This window comes from Carya illinoinensis, chromosome 5 (genome assembly GCF_018687715.1).
Source record: "Carya illinoinensis cultivar Pawnee chromosome 5, C.illinoinensisPawnee_v1, whole genome shotgun sequence".
Lineage (NCBI taxonomy): Eukaryota > Viridiplantae > Streptophyta > Magnoliopsida > Fagales > Juglandaceae > Carya > Carya illinoinensis.
Window position 1 is genome coordinate 9,500,652 of NC_056756.1, and position 24,151 is coordinate 9,524,802.

Genomic DNA, 24,151 nt, shown 5'->3' on the forward strand with positions numbered 1-24,151 from the left:
ATCCCATGTTAATATGTTTCAACTCAATGTCGTATTTTATTTGCCACTCCTTGTTGTAAGCTGTGATCCTACTCAAAAGCACATTCATCAATGCCAATGTCAAAGAACCCGTGATTTGATTGTAGAGTCTGAGTTATGGTGACAAAATTGGATCTTTGAAGGATTTCGAGAGGGATTTTACAATTCCAAGATCGAAGCCATTTTTAATGGATTTGCAAGTCCACTACGTAAGAAGTTGGTAGACAATTCTATGTATTTTCTTGATAAAATCCAGACTACTTAAAAAGAATGATATTTTTTTGGTTCTCGAAAACAGTTCTTAAAAGAATATAAAACACTGTAAAAAAACATCAAAGCTGTTTTCTTTCACCTTCAGCCTTTCATTCTTCCTCAGTTCAGTCAGTCGATCTTATTAAGAAAGTGCTTGGCTTCATTTATGCCGGACGAAAGGACATGTTTCCCTTGTATTTTGTTATGAACACACGTCATTCGATCTAGTTCCCCATACCATTTTTTGTTCATGAAGAAAATATATTTATTTTAATAAAAAATAATTATTTTTATAATAAATAAATTGTTTTTTTTTTTTTGTCTTTTTTATAGTTTCATATGAAAAGAATTTAACTTTTTCAATACCAATTTTTGTTAGATTGTGCAAGAGGGGTTGTTTTGTAGATGACTCGTGAATGTGGCTAAAGAGTTGCTGCTTCAGTTTTGGGGAACACTGCTGGCTGCACTGTAGTCAGTCTTGAAACGAACCCAATTTGCGCATATAGCTTCACCTATGAACCAACAGCTGAAATCAGTCTTTATATTATATGGGGCATAGGGATTATGATATGATCTGTAGTCTGCATCGAACATCTAGGATAAATTTAGGATAATTTAAGAAATAATATCATATCGTAATACACGTAATTGATATATTTCACATGAACTAGCATTCAGGTTGATCATATGTTTCTTTTGCTTTTTGTCTGGACAGGGATGATTACAACCTGCCAACATTACGTGGACTTTATATTTTTTATTTGTTCCTTAGACGCATTGACAGAGAAGTCTAGACTATATAGCATCACCTGGCTCATAAATCAACCAAACAGGACCAAAATCTAGTGCCAAAGCCAAAATATCTAAATAGCAAAGAGACAGATGTGTCTTTGGCAGCCAAAGACAATGGCTCTTTCCTGTCCTAAACCCATACATAAATCTCCACTCACAAAAATAAAACACAATTATGCTCTGATTATTAGTGCTCAAATAGGTTTGAAAAGTAAACAGACAGATAAGGATAAAAATAATACCAACACCAACACAGTGACATTTCATATTCTCTCTCAGAGAGAGCATGCAGTGGTCAGTGTGCCCTTTTACCAGTAATTTACTAAAAAGTTTGACTCCTCTTTTTACTCACTGGCCTACCCCGTGAGACTGTAGCTGTGGCTACTGAGCACCCCGGCTAGGCTAATAGGAGAGCGCCTTCTGTAACTTCTGTTTGCTTTATTTAAAAACTAAAAAGACGAGGGCTTTTTTTGGTTTAGATGAAATCATCTGTAGTCTGCAGAATATGTATGGTAACATTAACTCGAGGTCAGAAGCAACATATTATAGACGATTTGAGTGCCTATGCTATTGCACTGTTCATCATTTTAAAGCCTAAATATGCTGATCTTCCTCTAAAATCTCTGCTGAAAATTTCTATTTTATTTTTAAAGCTGAGAAAGGATTGCCACTGTCGTACGCCAACTCAGTTTTGGTTACAAATTACCAAACACAAGAATGCCTACGCTTTTTTCTCTCTTTCTCGAGCCCCTACCTTCTTACGCCCTATGGTTCCGCTGGCCCTCCTCTCTCTTCCCACATTCTCTGCCATTCTCTCTTGCCAGTAATAGTTTATTAGTAATAAACTTACCACTAGGAACTTTTCTCTATTTAGCAGTTCTCCTTGAGCAAATTCTTTTATTTTGAAAAAAATGAAACTTCTCTGCTGCAACATATTATTATCTCTGCAAAATCTGCGTTGTAGTCTGTAGGGCAGCCTGCCCAGTGATGAAATGGGTATGGCTTAGAGATGGGTTGCTTCAAAATACTACCCTTCTTTACCGGAAAATGAAATGGGTTGCTCCAAAACTCTCCAAAGGCTACACAGTTTCTTCTCTGCTTCTTTAAAACCTGAAGCGTAGACATTCTAGAATAAAAAAAACCCTCCCTTCTGTTAGATAGAAATTAAAGACTCCTAAAAAAATCACCTTTTCTCACTTTAGCCCATTTTCCTAAAAGCGGCCTCAGCATCACCCGCTAGCTAGGGAAGGGAGAAATACCTCCATCTCCACCGAGAGAAGACATGGGGTGCGTTGCTTCTAAGCTGGAGCAGGAAGAGGAAGTAGTATCTATCTGCAGAGAGAGGAAACGTCAACTGAAGCTTGCTGTGGAGAGAAGACACACTCTTGCAGAGGCACATTGTAGGTACTGTCACGCTCTCTATGCGGTAGCAGCAGCCATAGATCTCTTTGTCGCTCGCCACTCTTCTCATGCTTCACAGTTCCTCATCACGTTCCCACCACCTTGTCCTCCTCCTCCAACGGAGAATGTCGTAAACAACCCAATGTTTCTTCAACAAAGACCCTCTGATTCTACCACTCAAGAAGCCATCGCTTGTGAATCGTGTGGGTCCTCAACTTCTTCAGAATCTTCTGAGGAAGAGAGAGAAGAAGAAGAAGCGGAAGAAGAAGAAGAAGAAGAAAGAGCCGAACAGCCCTGTGGGTACTTTTATATGGAAATGCCGCCATCAATGCCATCACCACAGAGAGATTTTGGGTGGGATTTCTTTAATCCTTTTGACAGCATGAGACCCGAGGTTATCAACGGGTACCGAAGGAGCTCAGATGATGACTTAAGGGTCGTGAGGGAAGAGGAAGGGATTCCAGAGCTAGAAGAGGAAGGTGAAAGAGAAGAACAGGAAACCAAGGTGGTGATGGTTGAAGAAAATGGTGATGTGGAGCATGAGAGTGGCGTTGAGGTGGTGAAAGTAGTAGATGGTGCTAATGTGAACCAAGGAGAGCACAAGGGGCTCACAGTTATTAATACCCCAGTGGCAGGAAGGGAACTACTCGATGCTCTAAAGGACATTGAAGATCACTTTATCAGGGCTTTCGATTCTGGCAAGGACGTTTCCAGGATGCTAGAGGCCAATAGAGTTTACCTACAGTCTAACCTGGAGGAAATAAAACGTGGGTTTATGTTTTTATCTTCAATTTTTTGCAGGTGTTAGATTTTGTTTCCCATAGTTTAGTCCTGCATGGGTCCTATCTCCGTTGCAGTACAATTTTTTCTTTGATCTGCAGTGCATTCTGGGGAAAAAAATAAGGCGGGGGTTTTCACTTACCCAAAATTTGTATTTTTTTAAAAATGATTTTATTCTTTGGTTTTGAGTTACCTTTGCACGTATCTTATTTTGATTTGCAACCAAAGATCGAAGTTCCTCTGCGATGTAGTTTATAGGATGTATAAGGTGGTAAATTTCTCTGTTCTTTTGTTTCAAAGAATCCCACCTGTTGGGCTTATGCTGGGTCTGCATGAGTATTTAGTTTGACTTACTTCCAATTTCTCCCTTTTTTTTTCTTGGGGTTTTGGATTGTCCTTTGGAAGTCCCACCGGTGTTTCTTCTTTCTCTTTTGGTAAAAAAGAGAAGAAAACTATTCTCTAGGGCTTATTCATCTGTTCAAAAGATTTTACCCGTCCGTTAATTTATTTCCGAAACTTCTTCCATGGACTTTACATGATTGATTTCTATGTAATTATGGGCCAAATGATCTAATCTTCACTTTTGTCTTGATCTAACTAAAGTACTAAACAGTTTTGAAGAATGTCTCCCCCTACCTCCCTTTTCTTCCAGAACCAAAAGTAGGAAAGAAAGAAAGAAAAAGGGTCCACTTTTTTCAATCATATAATTCGTATGAGGTTGAACGATCTGCCTTGATTTTGCTTAGGCGTACTGCATCAAATTGACGTATTTATTATGCTTGTTGAATTAATTAACCTTTCAGTTGGTTGGACCATGGCATTTTTCCCAGAAAGCTGAATTACTTTGTAAGGAATATATCCCTTGCTTTTTCATAAACGGGCCCAAGATTTTATTGTTCTGTACCGATGATATATACCTAATTTTTTTTCCCATTTTTTTAAGGAAAAACTACTCTAATTATGCATATGTCAACATCCAACTAACAAAAAGAATGCTCTTCATTTTGGTGCAGAGAACTCGACTAAACTGATTCAAGCTATTACATGCAACCGGTCCACTTCATCGAGGACTTCATCATGTAAGAGTCTTGTAGCATCCTCTTCGAAAAGTTCTTCAACATGGACAGAGTATAAGAATGACCTCTTTGATGACTACGGAGGAATGGCATCCGGAAGCCATTCGCTGACTTTAGGAAGATTATATGCTTGGGAGAAGAAGCTGTATGAAGAAGTTAAGGTAATTTACCCTCTCTCAAGATTAGAAAATTATAATCTTCTATGTTTTGTCTGGTGTAAATGAATACGGAGTCAATAAGTGGATAAATTGTGTCGGTCTCTTTTACATTTTTTATACTTTTGGCTTGTAGATAGTTCAAATTTTGGAGTTGGACATTTCTGTCTCTTTAGTAGCTTTATCTCCTGCTTTATATGTGGTTTCCCATCTGCTGTCTCGAGCTATAGGCTTGGAAGGGTCGCAGAAAAAATACTGAAATCTATTTTGTGATTTTTACAACGACATTAATGGGACCCATGTCTAGATAGATATGGACACAAATTTTGAATTTGATGAAGACATGGATTTTTCAGGCTGAAGTCAATCTATATCAATTAATCAGCTACTGAAAAAGTTTAGATTATATCTTATTTTGGAGGCCAATGCAATCTTGACAAAATGAAACAGGAAGTGTTGCAGCTGCCGATGCCAACCAGAATATGTCCTGTTAACAGTACCCTTGGTTTCGAACCCGTCACGTGTCTCATATATTCTATAATTTGATATAAACCATAAAAAGCAAGAAGCTGCAGAACTTGACAAGTATTCTTCCATATCTACTTCCAGTGTTTGACATTGTATCTTGTCCTTAGGCTGGAGATAGCACGCGAAAAATTTATGAGAAAAAATGTTTAAGGCTGAGAAACCAGGATGTCAGAGGAGATGGTGAACAAACACTGGACAAAACCAGAGCTGCAGTAAAAGACTTGTATGCCAGGATCTTGGTTGCTATTCGAAGTGCAGAGTCAATATCGAAGAGAATTCAGAAACTCAGAGATGAAGAATTGCAGCCCCAAATTGTTGAACTATTAAAAGGGTAAGGGGGTAAGCCTTAACAAAACAAGCAAACTCACAAGTTGTATATTCTTCTTTCTCTGGTTTCTTATTTTCCTTTTTGCCAGTGCAGCCTAACGAGAACCTGGAAAATTATGTTGGAATCCCATGAAACCCAGAATAAGATCCTCTTTGAAGTCAGGTCCTTTACTTGTCCCACTTTTGGAAAATTCTGCAATGACACTCACCGACTAGCAACACTTCAGCTCGAGGCTGAGCTTCATAATTGGCGTGCATGCCTCGTGGAGTATGTAACGGCCCAGAAACGATATGTAGAAGCTCTCCATGGCTGGCTAGCAAAGTTTGTAGTTCCTGAAGTAGAATTCTACTCTAGGGGCAGAAATTCAGCTGCACCGTATACAGTTGATGGACCCCCATTGCTTGTTATCTGCCGTGATTGGTTAGCCTCCATAAATAAGTTACCAGATAAAGCAGTGGCATTCGCATTGAAAAGCTTGGCAAAGGATGTGAAGGCTCTGTGGGTTCAGCAAGGGGAGGAACAACAACAGAAAAGGAAAGTAGACAGCCTAGCAAAAGATCTCGACAGAAGGATTATGGCATTCGAGAAGACCGAGAGTAGATTTCTTGAATCCAAATTCACGGATCTGAAGTTGGAGACAGAAGAGGAAAATCGGGATGAGTACTTGACTGATAAGAAAGATCAGTTGGACTCATGGAGAATGAAGTTGGATGTAGAGAAGGAAAAACACCACAGTTGCATGCAAGATACACAAAGGATCACATTAAATGGATTTCAAACTGGGTTTTCAACAGTTTTTGAGTCCTTAATGGAGTTCTCTAAGGCTTCTCAAAAAATGTACAATGACCTTGTAACCTGCAGTGAAAATACTGAGAAAGCTGGGAATCTATCATATATAGAGGGCTCCATGGTTGAAGACGATGGCAGCAGATGACATCTTACATAAGCTATAGTAGGGGCTAGGACGTCTTCATCCTATAAAAGGTACTGTATATTAGAATGTGCCAAAGCAGCTCGCTGAGACACATTTATTTATATGTTTGGGAAGCTTCTCGCAGCAACGAGATGATGATTGCCATTATTAATAGTTTGTGGTTGCCCACAACTTTTGTTGCAAAACCTGTAAGTTTCCCATTTTCCAGGTCTTTCCTGGCAAGAAAACCAGGAACTGCTGGTGGGAAATGCAAGTGGGCTATTCTTGTAAGTAATTGAACTTTGATCGTGAACAGGAGATCGAATTATATGAAATGTTGGGTGACAAGCCCCGTGACATGCGTTAAGTAAGATTGGCCAGTCTTTGTGCTCACAGAGTACACCTGTCGATTTTGAATTGAAAATTCAGATATTTATACTTATTTAAAGTAATTTTAAATCATATAATAGAATCTTAGAATTATTAAATAATTGAGAAAAAAATAAATTTCATATCTTTCACGAGAATTGCTTTGGAACAAAAGATTTTTACAAAAATAAATTCAGGAATTTATGTAATATGTCATATTGTAAAATTAATTTTATTGTAAAATAAATTTAATAATTTATATAAAATTATATTAATTTATGAATTTATCTTTATAAAATCTCTTTTAAGATTATAATTCTTCTCTCTTTAATACTAAAACAAGATACATTAAGAGTGTTTGCTTTAGGTGGAACATTGATATCGTATCCGAATTGTCATGGTGCACTCGTACGATACGGATACGACTACTCGATGGGGTTAACCTACACGCAGACCGGCCTCAACCCAAATCGACTATGAGACAAATCCATGCGTGGCTTTATGTTTCAGTCTCTGAATTAAAATGCCATTTGGCAGACCTCGACTTGTACCTATTACAACTCGCAACTTACGAGAACCGAAGTCATTTACGCAACCACTACTACTAGGACAGTCGTTTTCTCTTAAACGACTACGTCATTCGATACATGAAGCATTCCGAGTCTTTGACCTCTCAAAAAGAAAAACTCAGTGATGAATCGTTCGTACAACTCCTGGAGAACTTAAATTAGACTTCCATGGTCACTGTACAATTAAACATGTAAAATAACTTCACAGGATTATCTAATCAGAAGAAGTAATGTCAACAAGAAGAATGACAATCACTCAAGATATTTCTGCAACTAGGAATAGAGATGCATATAACTCATATCATAAAAGCTGTAAGCCTGTAACGAGCATTATAATCTGCGAGAAAATTGATTCAAGTTTCGCAACATTCTTTGCAGTTTTGTACAAATATGCGATGATACACATCCTAAAAAAGCTCGGGTATGACCATGCAAATGAATAATTACAGATTGCACTACGTAGGTTACAATTACCATCTTCTCTTCCCCTACCTTAGGCACAGGGAGACCAAGAATTGAGAGAAGAGTATAAATTCGCTTATTACAGCAGCAGGGGAGTTTATGCCAAGAAATGGGACAACGTCAACCTGCAGCCAGCTCTCAACTGCAGATCCCACCACAGCACCAGCCACTAGCCCACCAATGGTAATTACTGTAGCCTTCCCTGCAATACGAACAGCAAAACACACAACATTTTAGCATTTCTGAACCATGAGAAAGGTGAAAATTTGCACTCTCTGAGGGGTGGTTCTATTTTAAGAAGGGAAGAGCAGTTATCTAATCCCTCCCCCTGATAATCCAGAATGACCAGCTGAATTGCACTTGTGGATATAATACCCAAAAGCAGTCATGATTACCTTCTATTAACGGGAGATCATTTTTTACTCTTTTTCTCTTATGGGCCACTGAACTCAACCAGTTCACAGTGACTGACCAGAACCAGGTAAGCTGACTATGTACAAAATGATTTTACTCACTTTTCCTTTTTCAATGATTGAATGACCTTAAAAAAGGTAATAGAGACTGACCCAAAAAAAAAGGTGATGAAGGTGTTCGAGCTAATGAAGAAAAGGCACCAAACCTTTACACTACCCCAGACTCAATCAAGAGAATCAAGTAACACCAATGCTAGCAACATCAGAGTGAGAGATTCTACTACCAGCACATGAAACTCTGCATTATTGATGAGAGAGGGGAATGAAATATAACATCAATTATTGATTTTATACATAAACGAGCAATACGCTACTAAGTGGAGAGTGCATTAAAACCATGTAGTTTGTGTCCATGCAAACCAGGTCTGCTGGTGTAGTTTGTTTTGTCTGTAGACCAAAAATTACATGTATTGGGACCCCGAAGTGGAGCTTGTTTGTTTGAATGAATTTTTACAAGGTTTTCTTTCACTTCTCTTATCCGGTTTCAATCACATTGTAAAGTAATAATATTGTAAAGTGAGTAAGTTAAACTTCTCGAGGACAACATTCCCTTGAATCTTAATAAAGCCAAGTAGAACCATAGAGATATAAGAAAACTACTTACCTAACTTAACATTTTGCTTGGTCATGAAGTACAAGGAAGCTCCAAAACTCCCAGCCAAGATCAGTCCAGGAACATCAGCCCCATATGGTGCTGCAAGAGATGATGAAGCTCCATTGACATATGTTAAGATCATTAAAGCCCCATAAACGCCAGCTTGTATGCCCAAATCACCACTTGATGGTGTTTCAACTGAAACAGGAGGATTCTTCACAGCAGCCTGCAGCCACTGAGGCATTGATCCCATCCTAGGAGCACTTACAGGCTTAACATCAGCATAACGGATGCCACTATTCACAACTTTTCCAGCTCGCCGCTGAGTTAAGCTTTGCATAAGCAACATATCATATGCAGCCTCAACCTAAAACACATCCCAGAATGGTAGTGACAAGGACATGAAGATTCCTACAACTTTATTAGGTAAAACTGCCATATGAACATCTTCCAATAATATAAATACTGGACATTAAACATTGACCGAAAGAATGCACTGTCGAGTGTGCCTAATGAAGTCTTCTAAATCAAGCCTGGGATTGAAATTCTTGGACCTATCAATCATCAGAATTAAATTTACCACAACATCAGATCGGGATCCTCCAGGTTTTTCAAGGTAGCTAGGGAGTGTTCTTAAAATTTAAACTTTATCGGACACCATCAACATTAAAACCCGTCCAAATTATAACGTGAGTTTCTGTTTCACAAAAAATGCTGGACCTCAAAACCCATCCAGAAAGCACAATGCCTTCTTTGACAACCTACTGACGATACACACTAACAGCCACTACCAGAGGACTTTGTCTCACACTTACATACATGACTCTTCTAGCAATCTGTACGGTCCAAGATTTTAGGAAGTGGAAAGTGACAACCTATGATCAAGAAAAAGTCAAAACAGGCTTACAATAAGGGCAATATATTACAAGACACCCCAAAGAAGACGAGAGAAATAATAAGAATTTAATAGGCTGCTGCCTGAGAATTATGTAAAGAATATTAATTACATCAAAATGAAATCGCTAGCTTCTCAACAAACTTCAGAGCTCCAAATACAATTCATAGCCCTTCATCAATGCTACTCAAATATTCTATTAAAAAATCGAATATTAAAAAAGTAAAACCTTGAAAATGTCTTTTTGTTTTGTTTTTTTTTCCCTCCTTTCGCAATTGAAATAAGAAGGGAAGCAATCTGGGGAGAGCAAACGAAGGAGAAGGAACCTGTGCAATCGCCTCCTGGTCGTCCTTACAAGCGGCGAGGACCGAATTCTTGGCGCGGAGTATTTCATCAAAGGAAGCGCCCTCGGAGACTCCGAGAAGTTTGAGAGCGTTCTCCACGGACTTCTCGGACGGCGCCGAGTCGTCGGCTCTCGAGCCGGCTTGGACTAGCGTGCGCCGGGAGGGTATAACGGTAGAAGTACTCACGCCTCGCCATGGTTCGTTCTTGGCGGGCCTGCCAGTGTGTGATGGTACGGGAAGACGCGGCGGAGGGCGAGGGTAGGGTGAACCGGCGGCGAAGCGGTTGGGCCGGACTGAGAGAGTGGCAGCCATTGTCTGGCAAAAACGGGAGGCTGAGCGTAGAGTAGGAGACGGTTAATCTAGAGGCTGCTATGTGTCGGAGAGTCTGCGTGTGTTGCGGTGGTGTAGGTGCTTCTTAATTGGTGACCGTCGGATCATTTTTTATGCGATAGAATTAATTGTTTTATTTTTTTAACAAGTAATCACTTTTATCGTACTATTTTATATTCTATTAGTGCAATTGATTGTATTATTTTTTTAATAAGTTACTCTACATATAATCCCTATTTAGGAAATATTCACGCAATTATATTTAAAAAATTAAAATTAAAATAATATTTTTTTAAAATAATATTTTTTTCCTTACAAATTTTTATTTACAGTCTTGAGTGAGGGATTATGTGTGTAGTCCATTGATAAATGAGAGTAAAAAAAGAAAAATATCATTTTAAAAAGAGAAATTCTATTTGCAGTCTCCACTCAAGGACGACATATGCAGACCCTTTATTAAATAAGAAAAAACATCATTTTAAGATGGATATTTTTATAATTTTAAAGATAAAATTGCATAAGCTTGAATTTCAATCCTTAAATGAGGATTGTAAGTGGTATTGCTCTTTTAAATATGATATTATTATAATTTTAAATTTTTTTAAACATAATTATATAAGCTTACATGAGCAGTCCCCATTTAAAATAAGGACTGTATGTAGACTAATTTTGAATGGAGATTATATGTAGACTAACTCTTTTTCCTTTTATCCTCATTTATTAATAAGACTATACATGTAATCTCCCAGTTAAAACTGTGAATAAAATTTTACATTTTTAATATAAAATAATTGATTTAATTAATTATATCTATAAAGTGAGTAAAGAGTACGTAAAAATATTTTTACGTAGTATAACTCTTTTTTTAATATAAAATAACTACCCATATGAATTGAGTATATAAAATATACGAAAATAACTATACTTAACGTTTTTCATCGTCAAATCATGGTCATGGTTGTTTTTATTAGTTCTCGTCTTTTCTTAATGAATAAAAAGATAAAATCATTGAGCTACCGTCGTTCTGGTTATTTCTTTGTGTAATTTAGTGTATCTTTCTTGTCATCTTTAATTTTATCTTGAGATAAAAGAGACCCATAGATTATAATTATTTTGTATAATAATTACTATTTATAAATACACTATTTATTGTAAAAATTTATTATAATTATGAAAATTAAAAAGCAAATATTTTTATATAAACTTGCACATTATTAGTGAATTTGATGCATTAATAAAGATACTTCTAAATGATTTGTGAGGAAGCATGAAAGAAATTGTCAACTGTCAAGTCACAAGTGAATCGTATCCGACCATCCTACACAAAGCTCTAGCCACACTTTTGGAGGCCAGTGTCAACTTGTGTCGCATGTCCTCTCCTTGACTGCACGCTCTGGACGTGCCTTGCTAGTGGCCAGGTTTCTCGATTGCAGCCCAAAAAATAATCTCTCCCTTGAGAATTTTATCATTACTCCTTGGTTCCTGGTCTCCGTTACAGCCGGGAAGGATCAGAACAGCCATTGAAAGCCGTTAACGGTTTATTTACCACAACGATGTTGGCTACTTGGAAAGTCTCACTCGTTCCATGCTTCCCTAGCAGCCGATACAGAAGTGGGTTTTGCTGCAGAGCTGATGCTCTTCAAAGCCATGAAACTGGGGGCCAAGACAACAAGGAAAATAAGAAGAAGAAGGTAGTGATCGTTGGCTCCGGATGGGCTGGCCTTGGCGCTGCTCATCACCTCTGCAACCAGGGCTTTGATGTCACCGTTCTTGAAGGCAGTCCGGACGACGTTGGCATTCGTGGTAATGGAACACGTTTTCCTTGTTCTTCTTGTTCGATATGATGTGCTGGAATCCGGGTTTTGCTAACACTAAGAAATTTCAATGAATTTGATCGAACCCTGTTGAAAAGACTCAAATTTACCATTAACGTTGCTTTTGATCGATCAAAATGACTATGAGGCAATGATTTTGTTGTGTTTTTCCACAAGATATATCTTGTTATCAATTAGCTACATAATTACTGGGCGATCCTAATCTACTGAGAAGGTTTTACAAGTGAATAGGGGTATCTGAATATTCCTATTGGTAACATCCTGTTCTGGATGAAAGTAAAGCTCCGTATGTCTTATTATGTTCAACTGTATGTTTAGCATGAGGATCATTTGGTAATGATATAGGATTCTAATTTGTAGGTTATTGGTATCCCTACCAAAACATATTTAGCCTTGTCAATGAGCTGGGTATCAAGCCCTTCACTAACTGGACAACGTCTGCGCAGTATTCAGAAGAGGGGTTAGAGGTAATTACCATGTTACTTTTCAACTTTTTGTCTGAATTACTCATCCAAATTGATGAAGATTTTATTTGCAGACATTTCGATTGTTCCCAAGCCACTGTATCTCTAAATTAATCCAGTTTACATTTACGATGGTTTAACATAATCTGTCATTCTGTAGGTTGAATTTCCAATATTCAATGATTTGCCTCAATTGCCTACTCCATTGGGGACATTATTATATACTAAAGTACGCTTAACATTGTATTATATATTTTTTTTGGAAAGTGTATTTATCCTTAAGGACATTAAACATTGTTACATGGTGCAGTTTGCTCGGCTCCCATTGGTGGATAGGTTAACCTCACTTCCGTTAGCAGCTGCAGGTACTGCCAGCTATTGAAATCTAGATTTTACTATTTACTGAGTAATGGATTTACTCAGTACTAGAGCAAAGTAAATCCTCATGCTTTGGTTTTCACTTTATGGCGGGATATTAGTATATTACCACCAGTTGTGGGTTTTCTTTGTTTTTGTTTTTGTCTTTTTGAATTCCAACTTTGAAACCTTTGCTGATAAAATCACGTCATACCCAATTTCTCCATCTTAATGCAATAGAACTGCTCTGCTAATTATCTTTTGAAGTAATAAGTACCATCACAAGAAGTTGTAAACATAATATTGAAGTATATTTGGGATACGTAAGAGGACTTCAGTTTCGTCTATTAACCTCTATTATACCCGCACAGCTACAAACATTCTGATGCCATTTAAGATCATCATGAAACTCAAAGCTGTATTTGGACCTCCTGTGAGTTGCCCCAGTAGAAGTTACAACCTCAAATTGGTTTATTTATTTATTTATTTCTATTATTTATATCTTTAGAACGTAGTTCCTCATTACTCATATTTTCTTTCACCATTTCCACCTTTGTTTGCAGTAATTGACTTTGACAACACTGACACAGCCTGGAGAAAATATGATTCGAGTAAGGACTCAGGAGCCCCTCTTCACATGATTAGCTGTTATCACCAATAAATAAAATCGTGATGAATTTCAAAGTGTCTTATATAGTGATTTAACTATTAGTCACTGCAAGGGAGCTTTTTAAACAATTTGGCTTCTCGGAAAGGCTTCATCGAGATGTTTTTGGTCCATTGCTTCAAGTGGGCTTGTTCGCTCCAGCAGAGCAATGCAGTGCTGCTGCAACTCTTGGGGTGCTATACTACATCCTTGCCCACCAGGTTTGATTGGTCAAGTTCTTACTAGAGTACATAAGAGTTTGCACAAGTCTCTATAGCCACTGCCATCCTTGTCTGGCAGTGGTATGATGCCTTGAAGTTTGACAATGGTGATTCCTGCCATGCAAGTCAAATGGAAAAAAAAATGTTAAAAAAAAAAACAAAACTGAGGACTACCGTGATCAGAGTATTAAAAAAATGTTACCTTTATAAAGTCTTTCAGTTGCAAATCATATTAACACTTAACATGGTGTCAGATCCATTTCTCCCTGTATGTCATTGGGTCAAGAGAAAATAATACTGCAGCATCTAGGACATAATTAGTTATTTACGAGGTAAAGTTACCTCACAATATGGAAGGAATGAGGGTAAAGAGTACCAATGGATCCATAAGGTCATTCAAGAACTAATTTTGGAGGCCATTTTACTGGAAGTTTATCAGGTTGAATGAGTCCATAGAGGTACTGATTTTAATGGGTATATTCTATATTACCTATAAAACTTGAGGATATTCTAACTCTAAATCTCAAAAACAAGTTTTCCAGGGAAGTTCTTCTGGCTTGGGAGTCGGTGGAACGCAAATGATATCTTAACAAAACAAATGGTGTACTCAACCTAATTGTTTTCTCAGGGCATATTATAAAAAACTACAATGTAATATTTTGATTAAAACTAAAAATTGAACTGTCTGAAAACATAATGCAACCACCCATACTTTTTCATCATTGTTTAGAATTCATCATTGTTTAGAAATATTTTCTGATGTTTTCTTAATCTGAAGCTGTATACTTTCGTGTGTGGATGGATGCAGAAAGATTTTGATTTGGTATGGTGTCGTGGGACAGTCAAAGAAAAGATTTTTGAGCCGTGGATTGATTTCATAAGGACCAAGGGTTTTGATATTCTGGAGGATAGAAAAGTAACAGATTTGATCTTTAACGAGGAAACAGGTTGTATTACAGAAATAGTCTGTGGCATGGAGTCATATAATGCTGATGCAGTTATCTTTGCTGTTGGAATATCCAGACTTCAGGAACTTATCAAGAACAGGTGTGTGGTTTCAGGTTGTATGTCAAATCGACTACATTTATTATTTGATATCAACTTGAATCAGCTAGTTAAGTTGAAGTTTTCACATCTCCCATTGTTTGATGATCTGTATTTGCACAAAAAAGAATTGGTGAGTAGTGCTGTTAATTGACTGGATCTGAACTCATCCTTACCAAAAACTAATCGGAATATTACTTTTAGGCAGATCTATTCCTACTCTAAAATAGGGAGCCCCATGTTAGAGCTTTAGATAACCCCGTTCTTGCCATGTTTTTTTTACTGCAATTGATTATGTATAGTGCAGTGCTATGTACAAGGGAGGAGTTTCTGAAGGTTTTAAACTTGGCTGGCATCGATGTGGTCACTGTTAAGCTTTGCCTCGATAGGAAGGTGAGTGTGGGGAAGTCCTTCTAACCATACTTTCTTATCACTATATATATATTGTTCTCAGAGAAAAAAAAATTTTGTTTATTAAAAACAGTATTGCAAACCAATTTTGTTATATACATATCCATTCTTTAATCTCTTTTACTATGCTTTACTGTTATAGTTATGGGAATTCTTGCATCTACCATACTCGTGGATGCTGCATCTTCACATACAATATGTTTGGCTGCTTACAAACCAAGCCAGTGTTTCAAAAGTAAAGCGGTCTACTTCAAGTCACCTGTTCTATCACTCATCTGATGGCATCAACTAGAAACTAGATGATATGAAAAAAAATGTGTTTTTCTGAAATTAATTACATAATGAAACAAAGATATTAGGTATCTTTTGTGTTGAAAAAGTTGTGCTTTTTCCTTCTTTTATTTAATAAAAAAATTGTTTGCATTTTGGATTGCTGGATCTGTTGATTTGGTTCATTACATACACCAGGCAAGTTATGCCTGTCACAATGCGGTACTCATGAATGTGGATTCTGCAGGCTCCTGTATTTGATATCAAAATGCTTTCCTTCTAATTGAACTTATAATGATAACTTCACATTTGTGCAGGTTAAAATTCCAAATGCAATTAATGCTTGCTCTGGATTTGATTATTCATCAGGCTGGACTTTTTTTGACTTGAATATAATTCATGATGAGCATAAAGATGACTCAGTAACAGTCCTGCAAGCTGATTTTGTGAGTTTTGACTTCTTCTTTTCTTGTTGAAATGAAGAAGTAATTATCTTTTGTCCCAAATTAAGGTTTAATATTTTTTTTTGTCCTAATATATCTTGTTTGTAGTATCATTCCAATGAATTGTTGCCGCTGAAGGATGATGATATAGTTGCAAAAGTGATGTCTTACCTATCAAAGTGCATCAAGGAATTCGAAGATGCTGTTGTGACAGATAAGAAGATTGGAAGATTTCCACAATCTTTGACTCACTTTTATCCAGGTAATCTGATACTTATATAAGTAATTGTATCATTCCTTTTCTGATCAAAATATTAGTAGGTTTGGAAAAATATATGTACATATGGCATACAAATAACTTAATTTTACTCCTTCCACTCCATATATTTTTCATTTCCGCCTTCTTCATGTAGGTTCATACAAGTACATGATGCGCGGGTCTACATCTTTCCCAAACTTATTCATGGCTGGAGACTGGATCATAAATCGACATGGTTCCTGGTCACAGGTTGATTGAAACTGTTCCCTTCCCTTTGCTGATGTAAATGAAACTTGAGGACCGAATGAAAACATGATGTTGTGACTGATTTCATTCACAGGAAAAATCTTATGTCACGGGACTCGAAGCCGCAAACCGGGTGGTGGACTACCTTGAAGAAGGAAGCTTTGCCAAAATAATACCAGTAGAGGAAGATGAACCTCACATTCAAGCGCTTCGAAGCCTCAACAGGAACTTTAATCAGTTCAGATCCCAAGTTCCATTGTCCAATTTCTTCCTTCAGTGAACCTGTCACTGGATCCTCCATATATTTAAGCACATGTATTTTCTCACGAAAAATTATTAAATACTTTATAAAGTTGCATATTTGAACACAACTTTATGTTCTAAAGTGTTAACATCAAGCATGTGTTTGTTTCGTGAGAAAATAATCAATGACATGCAAAAACGTATTTGTTCGGACCAATCAGATTTCGTTGACTGAAAAACAACATGTCTATTTGTCGTTAGATCATAAATAAGTGGAGAGGTTTCAGTTTGTGCATAAATCTCTATCAAGTTCAATCAAGGTGAGAAAGTTCAGTTGACTTGAACTTTCTCAAGTCGGTACTCGAATGTCTTTGGCCGGCCGTCCGATCTAACAACAATGCCAAGATACGAAAAAAAGGTTAAAATTTGGGAAGCTGCAGTGGACCCCAAGTTCCCTGTCCACTCCACATGCGTTTTATGACGGATCTCGATTTTCTAAAAATATTGTCATTTCACTCCCTTTTTTTATTAATTATTTTTAATTAATAATTTGAATCTTTATTAGTAAATCATAATTTATTTCTTAAAAAAATTTAAAAACTGACCATAATGAATAAAATTGAAAGTAAAAAATGTTTATAAATAATGATAAAGGTAATAAGACCATTTTAGGTATTTATTTATGAATAATATTCGATACAGTTGTGTATAATTTATTTTAAAAAATAAAATATATTATTAAAATATTAATTTTTTTTTTTTATAAACCTTATATTTACTATTTATATAAACCTCAAATATGATATCTTTTTATTTATTTATTATATCTGCTAAAACACAGACACAATCACTGACGCCAGGTCACTATGAGACGGCCAACCAGGAATCGCCACCTGTACACAGTACAGAACAGCATCTTTTGTCTCTCTGATATTATTACCCATCAATGCCGCTTTTAAATCAAGAATCACCCTTCCTTATTTATTGAAAATTGCTACTAATTCATTTTCGTATTCACTTGGATATCCAGTTCACTCTCTGTTTCTCTCTCTCGGATCGGAAAATAAAGGTAATCCACTTTTTTCACTTTCGGATCCATACACGGTCGGTTCTCAGCCAACCAATCCCTAATCGTTCTATTTGACTCGATCTTAATTGTATACTCTGTGATCAGAAATCTCTGAGTTTATACAACGGTAGGATCGATCGTACCGACACAACTAGTGCGTGTTCAATCTTGTAGTTGATATGCAAATTCATTACCTTTTTGAATTTCGAGTTAAATTTTCTTCCAAAGAGATTTTTTTTTTTTTCGTTTTTACATTATCAATGGCTTTGTTTTGGTTGATTATCATTTCGTATTTTCGTGGTTACTTGGAAAGAGAACTATAGGCTGTACTCTTAACTATGATTAATTTGATTTACACAAATTACATGCATTTCCACTTCGTTGCCATTTGACCCTTATTTTGGGGTAGCAAACAGAGAATTGTAAATGATATAGGTAGTGCATACTGGACTATCTTATTTAGAACCCGTGGTAAGTCATCTTATTAGCGTTCATCAGATTTTTTTTCTTTATTAAGTTTTTATTTTGTGATTGAAGATCTATAATGGGTGTGCCGCCAAACAATCACGACATGGAGGAGGGGACGCTGGAGATGGGCATGGGTGAGTTTTACCCTGATGTAGTTGCTATTTTTTACCTTCTTTTGTCTTACGATTTTTATTTGGGGATGTGATTTTGAGGTAATGTTTGACTATCAATGTCAAGTGCAGTCGACATCCTCAACTGATAAAGATTAGTAGATCTCTTTTTTTAAGGTTTGATCATTTGTTTATTTTACATTGCAGAGTATAGAACTGTGTCTGGAGTTGCAGGACCTCTGGTTATCCTCGATAAAGTAAAGGTGGGGATTTTGCTCCCTTGCCGTTCATATCTCAGTATTTTAGCTATGCTTTCTCGATTTAGGATTTCCCTTTCCGCAGGTTCTGTGATTACTCAATCCTTTTATAACTGTTTCAGGGGCCTAAATATCAAGAGATTGTCAATATCCGTCTAGGAGATGGAACCACCCGACGTGGCCAAGTTCTAGAAGTTGATGGAGAAAAGGCTGTTGTTCAGGTTAGTGTTGTTTGGAAATATATACTATCTGCTCCTCATGACTGTGATTTCCTCATAATCGAAATTCTTGCCTCGATTTATAATATTTCAAGGAGTTTCACATTTTGATCGGGCACCCATATCTTTCTTTTTAGTAGTTCATACATGTCCACGATTTTCCATGCCATTAAAAGTATCCATTTTTCCCTGAATCTATTACATAATTATTGTTAATTGTGAGTGAATTTGTTATCTTTATACTTTGTTCTTCCGGATGTCGTTGGCCAGGTTTTTGAAGGAACATCTGGAATTGACAATAAATACACAACGGTGCAATTTACTGGAGAGGTATTTAGCTTGTTCTTATTCTTCTCGTGTATTATGAAAGCATCTTTTTTTGCATAATGAATTGGGTTGTTTGGGCACAGCATGGTACACTCAGGTATCTGTTAAATATTTTAGAGTTTTCTATCATTTGAAGCGTGAATACAGAAAAACATCTCAGTTGAAGTGATTTCATCTGCGGGGCTACTAAAACACTGCAAAACCTGGAAGTTATCATTTGCTATTAGAAACTTCTGATCTTGTGCTAGGCTAAACACAACTGGACCTCCATGGTACGTAGAGCAGATCACAGTACATGTGAAATACATACAGCATATGATAAATAAGTCTCTGCTAGGCAGCCATTTTTTGTATAGACCGGGCTCATTTTTTTCCTCTGCAACTTTTCTGATGAATCAGTTCAGCTCTTTTTATCCCCCTCACTCTCTCTGGACTTGTATTGCAGGTTTTGAAAACTCCTGTCTCATTGGACATGCTTGGGCGCATATTTAATGGTTCTGGGAAACCCATTGATAATGGTCCTCCTATTTTGCCTGAGGCTTACTTGGACATATCTGGTGAGTTGCTCAAGCAATGATAATATACATCATCTATTTATTATATATTATCATTCGTTCAATCTATCACTTGTCTTTTCTAGGGAGTTCTATCAACCCCAGTGAGAGAACCTATCCCGAGGAGATGATACAGACAGGGATTTCTACAATTGATGTCATGAATTCCATTGCTAGAGGACAAAAAATTCCACTTTTCTCTGCTGCCGGTCTTCCCCATAATGAAATAGCTGCTCAGATATGTCGCCAGGCTGGCTTGGTCAAGCGATTGGAGAAGTCTGAAAATCTTCTTGAGGTATAGCCGTCATTCTAATATTTATTAGCTAGTGACAATTGCATATTGAACAAGTTAGATGGCTGAAGGCGGGAGTACCATAGAAGGGTTACCCTTCCTTTCCCCTGCAAAATCTAAATCCACAGACCCCTTTTACATGAAATTCATTTCAAGTGCCACAATTATCGACCTTATTATGAAATACTAATCTTTCAAGATTATTATAATTGAACTCTATAAAATTGCAGGATTTGTAGTTTTAAGTATATGTGAAATCATTTAAAGAGTTGGAATGGCCCATGGATGACTTGACCTCAATCTGTTTACATTGAATTATTAATTGTTGCTTCCTTGCGATCCAGTTGTTTATCTTGCTGTTAAAATGTCTGAGTTAATTTTTTCCTGGATGGCCACTTTGCTTAGAATGTCTCTGATCTTCTTTATGATGAATCTCTTTTTTTACTTCTTTTTTTTTTTGGGGGGGGGGGGGGGGGGGGAGGGAGTGAAGGGTTCTAACTTTTTGGTGATTATGCTAATCTAGTTTATGAATTTACAGGATGTGGAAGAAGATAATTTTGCCATTGTATTTGCAGCTATGGGTGTAAATATGGAGACTGCACAGTTTTTCAAGCGCGATTTCGAGGAAAATGGCTCGATGGAGAGAGTGACCCTTTTTCTGAATCTGGTATTCTTTATTGTGGGAATAATTTTGTCAGATACCTTGTAGGCCATTCCAAAAATGTGTTTATTGACGTTCTGTTGCACAGGCAAATGACCCTACAATTGAACGTATTATCACTCCTCGTATTGCCCTTACTACTGCTGAATATTTGGCTTATGAATGTGGGAAGCATGTTCTTGTCATTCTTACAGACATGAGTTCTTATGCCGATGCTCTTCGCGAGGTACTAGAAAATTTCACACTTTAAGTTTCTTTTTGTGGTGTTGGAAGTTATTCCATGTGCTTGCTAATTTTGCATGGCTCCTAAGTAGATTAGAAAGTCTTTTGTCTAGAGTATTTTTGTGCATTTAACATCTCAAGAACTTCTTAATACAATTTGCATGACTCAGACTACTGATTGCTACTGTGCAGGTGTCTGCTGCCCGTGAAGAAGTGCCGGGAAGGCGTGGGTATCCTGGGTACATGTACACTGATTTGGCAACAATATATGAGCGTGCTGGAAGAATTGAAGGGCGGAAAGGTTCCATAACACAAATTCCAATTTTAACCATGCCTAATGATGGTAATGCAATCTCAAGCCACATCGATCATCTTGCCTACTGCTCTTTTTGCTCTAGTTTTGTACATTCTTGAACATTGATTGGTTTGTTTTTCCAGACATTACGCATCCCACCCCAGATCTTACAGGATATATTACTGAGGGGCAAATATACATTGACAGGCAGTTGCAAAACAGACAGGTAAGATTATAATAAAGCTTACAGTTCTGGAGTAGCGTCATTGAGCTTGGTAGTTTGATGTGGGATGATAAGTTTCAGATAGACATTGATGTCTTATAATGCTTGGTAATTTAGGGCTGTATGTGCATGATGGCAACATGTATCTAACAAAGTGAACTTATTGTTATCTCATCGATAAGCATGTTGTGTTCTTTATCCTTGCATGGTGTTGATCAATTTTAGGTGTGACTGGGATTAAGGCCTGGTTTGTTTTCACAAACCAGCGCATCTAATATCATCTCATCTAATCATTACAATTTTTCCTGAACTTCCAAACAAAATACGAAAAACAATTAAATTTTTCTAATTTCAAAACAAAAATAATAATAAAAACTTATATTCTAACGATATTTTATTCAACTTTCAACTTTCATCTCATCTAATCTGTGTAACCAAACAGTAAAAGAACAGGTTTATCACTGAAGAACAGACACAAAGAGTAGCTCTTGTTTAGTTTGATCTCAATTTTTCAAAATTCTCGTTGCATTTGGAAAGCTAGGTCTCTTGTTCCTTTCCATGACTGGTACAAGGGTTAGGAATGATATTGATTGATTATGTGATCCTATAAATGATTCTGAAACTAAACATTGATTTGTTTGACTTGAGCAGATATATCCCCCAATCAATGTCCTCCCATCCCTGTCTCGTCTGATGAAGGTAAGAAGAATCTTGAAATTATTTGAACTTCCAATATATTGAGGGCCAGTTTGGTAATTCTGGTACTTTGCAAAAGCTGCTGTGAAGGAATAGCTGTGCAAAATTGTGGAACATCTGATGACCAAGAAATATCTTTAAAAAAAATATTAAACTAGGATCTGCTGTCCTAATCACCGCTTTGAAAGGCAACTTCCTGAGGGCAGCTGTTTCCCAAAAATCTGCTGTTGGTCAGCAGCTGATTCTTGTGCAGCAGCCTAGCAGTTTATACCAAACACATTAACAACTGATTTCATTGTGCAAACGCAGTTGTATATCTCTCAAAAGTTTACCAAACATGTCCTGGAGGGATGGCATCTCTGAATTTTACGAATTTGGGGGAGTATTCTTAACAATTATTGATTCTCTGCAGAGTGCCATTGGTGAGGGTATGACTCGCAAGGACCATGCTGATGTATCCAACCAGGTCTGCTTGGGTTTTCACTATGCAATTCAGTACTGTCTCACTTAAAGCCATTTAACCTTCTTTTTCGTGTACATTTCACTTATTTGCAGCTATATGCAAACTATGCAATTGGGAAGGATGTGCAGGCAATGAAAGCTGTGGTTGGAGAAGAAGCCCTGTCTTCTGAGGACCTGGTCTGTGACCTCTTATTTTTTATGAAGATTCTTTTACTTTCAGAGAGTAAAATATCATGTGAAGGAAAATGAGAACCTAACGAGATTTGTCTTTATAACGCAGCTGTATTTGGAGTTCTTGGATAAGTTTGAGAGGAAATTTGTGACCCAAGGAGCATACGACACCCGTAATATCTTCCAATCACTAGATTTGGCATGGACACTTCTTCGAATTTTTCCCCGCGAGCTTCTCCACCGTATACCTGCAAAGGTCCTTGACCAGTATTACAGCCGAGATGCATCTAATTGATAGAGAAAACAAGTCATATCTGCTATTCACCTGCTTAATCATCACTGCATGAGCTCTCCAATTTGTTATTTATTTCTTTCTCCTTGGGTTGCGCATCTCTCTTATATCCAGAACTACAAATAAGGATTGTGGTCCGATTCAAGTCCTGCTTATTTGAAGCTCTTCAGCTAGTCAAAATGATGAGTACTCTGTTAGTGAGACATCTTAGATCCTGTATCCCTGTAATTTTATTCTATTTTTTAGTTCGGATTGCCCTTCTTTGGTCTGGCTGTTGCATTTATTACTCCTTTTTTTAGTTGAGATGTGAGGAACAATCGCTCTTTTAGAATTGATGAAGCCCCGTCAGATATTCTGTTTTGTTCCATGGTCATATTCAATCCTTTAATCTTCATGGATTTTCAAACTCAAGGCCATAATAAATTTTTTGATGTTTTCTTAATGTCGATTGCTCGTTCTGCAGTTAGTAAGTGAGAATGATTTGGGCCTTTTGGCTACCATTTATGATTCACCTGGGAACAAAGGAGAGTATTTATGCGAGACTATCAATAATCCTGTAACTAATAGTTTTGCATTCTGATTTTATTTTCCGTAATTATAAGGTCTGATTATAGATAAGGAAGGCTGTTCTAAAATCCGACTCGGAAGGTGCTCAAAATTTTTTTCGTATTAAAAGGCGGAGTCGGATTTGCCATCTAGCTGACTTCGCTCTGATTCCGAATCTGACTTTAATAAAAATATCTATTATTTATATATTGATCGTATATATTCATATAAAAAGTCTAGAATTTATATAGTTAAATTTAAGAATATTAATAGACTAATAATCAATTATATATAGACTGTACATCATAGTATCACTACCATACATATTACATATATCAAGGTAGATGAAACTTATGTAGTTGGTTGTAATTTCTATATATAATTTATCAAGCATTGAATGATTGGATTATGGACACCGCAATTGGACCATGATAGCTCATGTTGCTCTTACTTGTTAGTTGTTATTTGGGGCCTTGGGGCGTTAGCTTCGACCCTGTACAAATGGTTGATCAATCATTTTATTGTTTTTAGTTAATTTGAAAGTTTGATTCTAATATAAATTAATATAA

General features: G+C 36.9%; 4 protein-coding genes across 8 annotated transcripts; 3 read left to right on the forward strand and 1 right to left on the reverse strand.

Moving 5' to 3' along the window:
- The first annotated feature begins 1,516 nt into the window (after nt 1–1,516).
- Nucleotides 1,517–6,614, forward strand: LOC122308798 (protein ALTERED PHOSPHATE STARVATION RESPONSE 1-like). Its single transcript, XM_043122018.1, has 4 exons — nt 1,517–3,230; nt 4,257–4,480; nt 5,110–5,333; nt 5,424–6,614. Exons 1-4 carry the CDS (start codon nt 2,345–2,347, stop codon nt 6,262–6,264), a joined length of 2,175 nt encoding a protein of 724 aa, XP_042977952.1. The 5' UTR covers nt 1,517–2,344; the 3' UTR covers nt 6,265–6,614.
- An 893-nt stretch (nt 6,615–7,507) lies between these two features.
- Nucleotides 7,508–10,364, reverse strand: LOC122311755 (protein CHAPERONE-LIKE PROTEIN OF POR1, chloroplastic-like). Of its 2 annotated transcripts, XM_043126416.1 has the most exons (4): nt 9,933–10,364; nt 8,721–9,078; nt 8,263–8,354; nt 7,707–7,845 (listed from the first exon to the last, which is right to left on the reverse strand). In XM_043126416.1, the coding sequence occupies exons 1-3, from the start codon at nt 10,260–10,262 to the stop codon at nt 8,281–8,283; spliced, it is 762 nt and encodes a 253-aa protein (XP_042982350.1). In that variant the 5' UTR covers nt 10,263–10,364; the 3' UTR covers nt 7,707–7,845; nt 8,263–8,280. The 2 variants fall into 2 exon arrangements, with proteins under 2 accessions (XP_042982349.1, XP_042982350.1); XM_043126415.1 differs by lacking the exon at nt 8,263–8,354 and having other exon boundaries at nt 7,508–7,845; nt 9,933–10,360.
- A 1,248-nt stretch (nt 10,365–11,612) lies between these two features.
- LOC122311749 lies at nt 11,613–16,958 on the forward strand. 2 transcript variants are annotated; one of them, XM_043126406.1, is made up of 12 exons: nt 11,614–12,083; nt 12,476–12,582; nt 12,740–12,808; nt 12,890–12,944; nt 13,500–13,547; nt 13,649–13,803; nt 14,612–14,850; nt 15,150–15,240; nt 15,846–15,974; nt 16,080–16,233; nt 16,385–16,479; nt 16,571–16,958. In XM_043126406.1, exons 1-12 carry the CDS (start codon nt 11,834–11,836, stop codon nt 16,754–16,756), a joined length of 1,578 nt encoding a protein of 525 aa, XP_042982340.1. In that variant the 5' UTR covers nt 11,614–11,833; the 3' UTR covers nt 16,757–16,958. The 2 variants fall into 2 exon arrangements, with proteins under 2 accessions (XP_042982341.1, XP_042982340.1); XM_043126407.1 differs by lacking the exon at nt 12,740–12,808 and having other exon boundaries at nt 11,613–12,083.
- Nucleotides 16,959–17,646: 688 nt separating this feature from the next.
- LOC122309602 (V-type proton ATPase subunit B 2) lies at nt 17,647–23,409 on the forward strand. 3 transcript variants are annotated; one of them, XM_043123128.1, is made up of 15 exons: nt 17,647–17,788; nt 18,326–18,390; nt 18,574–18,629; nt 18,746–18,844; nt 19,112–19,171; nt 19,614–19,725; nt 19,809–20,017; nt 20,553–20,681; nt 20,764–20,901; nt 21,090–21,240; nt 21,336–21,418; nt 22,067–22,114; nt 22,524–22,577; nt 22,667–22,750; nt 22,854–23,409. In XM_043123128.1, exons 2-15 carry the CDS (start codon nt 18,333–18,335, stop codon nt 23,037–23,039), a joined length of 1,467 nt encoding a protein of 488 aa, XP_042979062.1. In that variant the 5' UTR covers nt 17,647–17,788; nt 18,326–18,332; the 3' UTR covers nt 23,040–23,409. The 3 variants fall into 3 exon arrangements, with proteins under 3 accessions (XP_042979062.1, XP_042979064.1, XP_042979063.1); XM_043123130.1 differs by lacking the exon at nt 17,647–17,788 and adding an exon at nt 17,897–17,915; XM_043123129.1 differs by lacking the exon at nt 17,647–17,788 and adding an exon at nt 17,903–17,942.
- The last annotated feature ends 742 nt before the right edge of the window (nt 23,410–24,151 follow it).

Bases quoted from the DNA above. Each gene is read 5' to 3' on its own strand.
- LOC122309602 (XM_043123128.1), top strand. From the start codon at position 18,333: ATGGGTGTGCCGCCAAACAATCACGACATGGAGGAGGGGACGCTGGAG. The intron at 22,578-22,666 runs GTCTGCTTGGGT...ACTTATTTGCAG, and splicing joins ATGCTGATGTATCCAACCAG to CTATATGCAAACTATGCAAT. The intron at 22,751-22,853 runs GTCTGTGACCTC...TTTATAACGCAG, and splicing joins CCCTGTCTTCTGAGGACCTG to CTGTATTTGGAGTTCTTGGA.
- LOC122311755 (XM_043126415.1), bottom strand. From the start codon at position 10,262: ATGGCTGCCACTCTCTCAGTCCGGCCCAACCGCTTCGCCGCCGGTTCA. The intron at 9,079-9,932 runs GTTCCTTCTCCT...GATGTGTTTTAG, and splicing joins ACCAGGAGGCGATTGCACAG to GTTGAGGCTGCATATGATAT. The intron at 7,846-8,720 runs GTAAGTAGTTTT...TTCGTATTGCAG, and splicing joins CAAGCAAAATGTTAAGTTAG to GGAAGGCTACAGTAATTACC.
- LOC122308798 (XM_043122018.1), top strand. From the start codon at position 2,345: ATGGGGTGCGTTGCTTCTAAGCTGGAGCAGGAAGAGGAAGTAGTATCT. The intron at 4,481-5,109 runs GTAATTTACCCT...TCTTGTCCTTAG, and splicing joins AGCTGTATGAAGAAGTTAAG to GCTGGAGATAGCACGCGAAA. The intron at 5,334-5,423 runs GTAAGGGGGTAA...TTGCCAGTGCAG, and splicing joins ATTGTTGAACTATTAAAAGG to CCTAACGAGAACCTGGAAAA.
- LOC122311749 (XM_043126406.1), top strand. From the start codon at position 11,834: ATGTTGGCTACTTGGAAAGTCTCACTCGTTCCATGCTTCCCTAGCAGC. The intron at 15,241-15,845 runs GTGAGTGTGGGG...ACATTTGTGCAG, and splicing joins AGCTTTGCCTCGATAGGAAG to GTTAAAATTCCAAATGCAAT. The intron at 15,975-16,079 runs GTGAGTTTTGAC...TCTTGTTTGTAG, and splicing joins CAGTCCTGCAAGCTGATTTT to TATCATTCCAATGAATTGTT.